Here is a 6,131-nt window from a genome sequence, read left to right as displayed (position 1 = left end):
CGGGCTTCGGCGGGCGCATGCGCCGTGAGCTTCCCGTGCTGGCCGTGGCGCCCACCTGCGCCCTTGTCCCAGGTGCGGCCGGCGAGGAGGTTAGGAGGGGAAGGCGTCTCTAGGGCTTCCCTAGGCCAGGACGGTCGTCTTATAACGGCAGACAGCGTCCTCGGCCAAACGCGGGAAGTAATGGCCAGAGCAGGCGCCACATCACCTGTCATCCGAGCCAGTCCTTTGCTTTTCTTTAGCTGATTTTCCCTAATCCCCATCTCCGCCCCCCCGCATCTTGAATCGGGGCTGGGAGTCCAGTTCCCCTAATTACCTAGTGAGTCGCAGGGAACTATGCAGATGGGAGCAACGAAACATTTACCGAGGGTCTCCAGTATTCCAGGCATTTTGGAATCTAAAGGAAGCCTGTAGAGTGGCGTCAGGCAGCGTCCCCCATTTAAGACTGGGATTGGTAAACGGCCACACAGCTAGTGAGTGGCAGAGTTGGGATCTGAAGAGGTTGCAGTGTAAGCAGGAGAAGCGGCCTTAGTATGGGAGGAGGAGTGGTGGTGGTGATCTGGGAAGATTGCTAGAGATTAAGGTGATGTAGAACACAACAGCTCTGTACTACAGGGTCGAAACTTTATAGTTTAATAGGAGTGGAAGAAAAGATTTATGTAGGAAGTGGCATTCGATGCAAGAAACATAAGTAATGTATCCTGGAGAAGCATGAGCAGATCTGATTGATGGAATGGTCAGGTGGAAGGAAAAATTAGGGTTGATATCCAGGAGCCAAGAGCATCATTTCAATGAAGGAGTGATTCAGCTGCCTACTATTCCAGAGAAGTCAAATTAAGGTTGGGAAAGGTAATTTACCAATATGGAAAATATTAGCTAGAGCATTTTCAGAAAATTACGATAGAAGCCAGAGTACATATGTCTATAAGGAATGTGAGTCAGAAAACCAGGTAAGGGGGGGCACTGGGCGGCTCAGTCCTTAGGCCTCAGACTCTTGATTTCTGCTCAGGTCATGATACCAGGGTGTGAGATCTAGCCCCAAGTTGGGCTCCACCTGGGCGTGGAGCCTACTTAAGATTCCTTCCTTCTCCCTCTGTCCTTCCTCTCCCCCCATATAAAACCAAGTAAGGCTGTGGAACTTAAGGTAGAAACTGAAGATAGAGAAGGGGAATTACTAAGATTATCTGAAGAGACAAGAAAGAAAACAGTGGGGATTAGCCTTGGAACCGTGGGGCCTGATTCATGGATGGGATGATGGGAGAGAAGTTTGAAAGTGAAAATTCTGAGGTCTCTATCTTTCCAGTTAAGAGGAAGTCAAGATCTTCAGTGAACGCAAACTGGGAGGGTCGGAAAGATTGGTGGAAAAATGTTAAAGTTTGGTTTGGTGTTGAATTTCTGGACACAGAAGGGTTGTTGGGCACTGTTAGCAACCACGGATTTGTGGTCATAGTACTCTAAAGATTATGTCATTTTTCTCCCAACAGTAGTCGGTAGCTTGGATACTGGAATAGAGGGGAGTGACTGGGCCCATCTAGACTGAGGTCTTACAGCGCAGGGGTAAGACAGGGAACACGATAATGATTAAAATGAAAGACCTGGGGTTTAGGCCAGATAAAGAAAAGTGAAGCCAGAAGTGAACTGATTAGGAAAAAACATGTCCTAAGACTCATCTGGGAAACTCCAGGGTCCAGAAGCCTGGTAAGGGAGGTTAGCTCAGCTGGGTGACCCATGTTTGATGTCACCTTAGAGAAGTAAAGGTCAGAGTCCCCTAAATTTTCAGAGGGATTTCTGAAACTGCCACTAGCTTTTCATACTGTAATGAAGGAAGTGATAACAAAGGTTGTAAGTCAGGTGTTCATTTATTAAATACAAGCTTTGAACAAACACCCCCAGGCAAGTTTGACAAGAAGTAACCTTCCTGGAATGTTTCAAAATACAGTTATGGTTGATCAAATTTTATTTCAACCAACCTTTTCGTTGTTTTATTTTTTATTTATTTATTTGTTTATTTTTTGTGTCTAGGTTTTCCTGTGTAGCAGTTAGGGCATGTGCATTATTTCCTCACATGACATCAACAGTGCAGCATCAGCCTCTCTGGCTTGTAAAGGCACCCAGTAGACTTATGCTCTGGGCAATGGCTGCTTAGCAACCAGCATCAAATAAAGTAATGAAGCTTTCGTAGACTGTGATACCAAACAGCAACTGGCACTTTCACCTGCACCATTAAAAAACCTTTAAAGTTTGTTTTTACATATCCATTACAAACTATATTAAAAAAAAACAAACACAAACCAAGATTGCTTGATAAAGCCTACTTAAATAATTTTCCAAGTTTAGTTATTACCCTCTTGGTAAGCAGTACCAGAGCTGATAAAGAGTCTTCATTTTCCTATCATACTCCAGTAAAGCCAACACATAAAACTAGGTAGATCAGAAAGTCTCTAATAGATTTAGAGCTGTTTCTGAGTTCCAGACAACAAAACATCTCTTTAAGCTTCCAAGCGCATATACACACCATGGTGTTCACCAAGATGATAATTTTTTAGTCTCATTTTTGGGATGTTCTTAAATTACTTCAAGGAAAGAAAAAAAGGCACAGAGGACACTTGGTTTCCTTACCAACAGTGAACTTAAGCTATACACTTGCCTTTCTGATGAGTTTAAAGATACTCAGCAGCATTAATGGTGCCGTAGCCATTCATAAAAAGTTTCAGGAAAAGAGACTTCAAGAAAAAGAAATAAAAGCTTGCTAGAAAAAGCTTACAATCTGAAGACCACAGAAGTAGAATACAGACACAGATACAAGAGGCAGCATAGAGGTTGTTAACTAGAAAGCTGCTGGAAACAGCTGCCTTCTGAGGTTTTGTGCCCATTTTCCCTCCAATTTTCTCCTATAAAACTCTGGTCTTTCCCCCACTTAAAAAAAAAAAACAAAACAAAACAAAAAAAAACCGAAAACATCCTATTACATTGGGTTTGGAAGATAACTGCAAGTAGACAGAAGCTTATTTTATACACAGTTCATTTGCAGAGAAGTAAAGGAGGATAATAAATAGGAAATGAAGCTCATTTGAAGAAAAGGAACAAATCCTGTTAACCCAAGCCTTAAAGGCCCAACTTGCACACTGAATTAATATCTTACATTCTAGCTTTTCCAAGAGTCCTGGACTCCTTTTTTTATTTCTAAGCATAGCAATAGGCAACATCTACTTTACACCTCATGAGGGATGCCCTCCGACGTGAGGTTTTCCCAAGTAATGACACTGAAAGCACATTAAGGACTGCGTAAAGCAAATCGTGTTGGAATATCATAAAACTACCATCTGATTTGAAGAGTCCATGGTTAAAAAGGAAAGTGACCCCTGTTTCTGGCTATCACTTTTCTTGTCACTTATGGTATCTTCAGGCTTACAGGGACAGTGACATGGTCCAGAGGGGAATGTGCCTCACTTGGCATGTTACCCTCCGCAACTGAGTATCAGGGAGCACAAGCTCAATTTGCAAAAGTGGGGCCCATCCACCTACTAACTACACGGAGCTGTGTGGATATTTAAAACGGCTGTAGACAAGGTTGTGCTCAAATTCCTACTTTGTTAATTGATGACCTAAGGCTGAGTTAGAAGCAGCTCTTGGAAGTTAGGTCACAAGCCCAAACAAACATTAACTATATACATATTATGGTCTCAGAATTTTCTCTAGATTAAGTGTGTCCATAAACATGGCCACACACTGCATACATCTTACCACGGAAGAGACAATATAAAGTGGTACTCAGTTGACACTAGACCAATATAAAAATGCATGTGGTGTGTATATATATACTGAAGTATACTGTTGCTAAGTGTCTTAAAATGACATCTTTCATGGTTACAATATTTGTTCCCTAACTTTTCCACTCAACCTTGTCCTTGTAGCAACAGATTTCCATAAGATAAAGAGGGTCTAACAGCCTCCTTTTTTCTTTCACCTCAGAATTTTCTAAATAAAGTGTCAAAAATTCACATTTGTTCTACCAATCCTGCAAAAAATATTATGGGGCTAACTTATTTGTGGTGATGACAGCCCCAGGGGAGAGTGTTCATCTTCCATCGGATCTCTGAGTTACGAGGTAACACAAAATTAAGAACTACCAACAGAAACTGCCTAAGATTCCTTTTTAAAAATCTCATCTATTCAAAAGTCAACTCAAACATCAAGGTATCTCCTTTTGTGTGAAAGGTTATTCTGTTAACAGCAGAACTGTAACAAGAAAAGGGCTGACATCTGGGTCATGAAGACCAGTAAATACCTCAATGATACAGGACCTTCTGATGGTGTAAGTGGTCGCCAGAATATGTGACGTCATATACTTAAAAGCCAGGCTCACCAAAGGTCTCTGAGCAGTTCTTGGCAGAGCAACAGTAGGGTGGCAGGAGGTTTTAGTAGTTGCAGTTAATATAACTTAAAGTAGGAAAAGGAAGCAAAGTAGAAGAGAGAATGAAGGGTACAAATGAATGATCATTTCTAAACTTGGTGCTGCTATAATCAGTGTAATTTCCTGCAAGCCAGGAACACTGTAAAATTCTTAGGAATAAATCTAAATTGTCATAATTTCAGCAAGAGCAGTTCTCTAATTTAGTTAAAAAAAAAAAAAGAAAAGAAAAGAAAAGAAAGAAAGGAAAAGGAATAAAACCAAGGAGAGAGAAACCACAAACAATTGTTTATCTACACTCTGGGGTTGGTTGTTTTTGGTTTGTTTGGTTCACAGTATTTATTCAAGTTGCTCCTTTTGTTGTTTCCTCTCTGCAAGCCATCGTTGGATTTTTTCTTTTAGTTCTGTGTTTGGCCGGATCTGGTCCATGGTGAGGGGACTACGGTTAAAGGGGTCGGTTTGGTCACTGGGACAAAGAGAGAAAAGGGAAAGGGGTTATTTTTGTAAGTTCTAACACCCGAAGCCCAAGCTAGAAGTGCAGGCGTGTCTCCCTCTAAGATGGAAGCCAGATGCCCTGTACATCTGTGTCAGGCGCTGACCTGAGGTTAGAGAGAAGGAGACGAGAAAAGAGTGATTCATGGGGTTTCTGGGATTTCTGCAGATGACTTAGCTACTCGGTCTCTCTGCTTCTTAACAACCTTTATTTCAACACTGCTGTTCAGAGCATACTTGATTTGATTTTCCTCAGGTAGAGAGTCTGGACACTCATGTCAGCACACAGAGCCACTTGTGGTTCCAGTGACAGGCTCTCAAGATAGTCGAAGGTGTTAGGGCATAAAACCTTGTAGATTGACACCTGATTTTGTTAGCTAATCACAACACACGTAAATGCAGATTACGGTTCTCTGAAGGTTTACAATATACTTTAAGGGGTTATATATCTTTTCTGTCTATATCCTGAGGCCACAATAAAATAGATATTTTCACTGACACTTTGGAAAAGACATCCACCTACTATAGTATTTATGCATATAGTGAATGCTTAAATATCAAACACCACAAAGTCAAAAATCCTCTTTTGCAATGTTTAAAAAACAGTATTTCCTTAAATTTGGGTCAACTTATATAATTTAATTTTAAATGGAAAAAGTTTCTCAGTACCGACTTCTATCTAATGCAGCAGGTCCCTCTTGCAGGTTGGGTGAAACTTATGGCCACCATGGCTGAGTACAACAGCAGCAGCAGAAGCTGGGTTAACCTATAATATGATGGCTATAGCATAAATCTTGACTTACACCAAACAAAACAAACTTGTCATTTATATTTTTACAACTTAAATACAATTAAAGCGAGTTCAAGTCAACTTTTACTTCAGGTTGACATAATTTATGACATATGCTGATAGAAATTATTTCCTCAAGGAAGAGATAAGGCTGGAGCCAGCATTTCTCAAGACTGTCCTGTTTTGGATGTTTAAATCGTTAACAATCAAGTGATACACCTCTGCTGAAATGCCTCCCCAACTCATTAACAAATCAGCAATACGGAGCACCTACTGGGTACACAGTACTGTATTGGGAAACTGGGAAAAAAGGACAACAAACAGATGTGTATCTGTTGTCTTGAGGCTGCTCTTTTCTTTTTTTTTTTAAATCTTTTTAAAAAATTTTTTTATTTTTTATGATAGTCACAGAGAGAGAGGGAGAGGCAGAGACATAGGCAG

General features: G+C 40.9%; 1 protein-coding gene across 2 annotated transcripts in view; it reads right to left on the bottom strand.

The window, feature by feature from the left end:
- Positions 1-1,837: 1,837 nt before the first annotated feature.
- Positions 1,838-6,131, bottom strand: part of UBE4A (ubiquitination factor E4A) — a 37,719-nt gene continuing 33,425 nt past the window's right edge. For both annotated transcript variants that reach the window (XM_072822225.1, XM_072822226.1), the window contains one exon: positions 1,838-4,874. In XM_072822225.1, coding sequence (XP_072678326.1) covers positions 4,748-4,874 — 127 coding nt within the window. In that variant the 3' untranslated portion in view covers positions 1,838-4,747. The remainder of the gene's footprint in view (positions 4,875-6,131) is intronic.

This window comes from Canis lupus, chromosome 3 (genome assembly GCF_048164855.1).
Source record: "Canis lupus baileyi chromosome 3, mCanLup2.hap1, whole genome shotgun sequence".
NCBI classification, from domain to species: domain Eukaryota; kingdom Metazoa; phylum Chordata; class Mammalia; order Carnivora; family Canidae; genus Canis; species Canis lupus.
The sequence above is the reverse complement of the archived record's forward strand: the minus strand, read 5'-3'. Positions and strand labels throughout refer to the sequence as shown.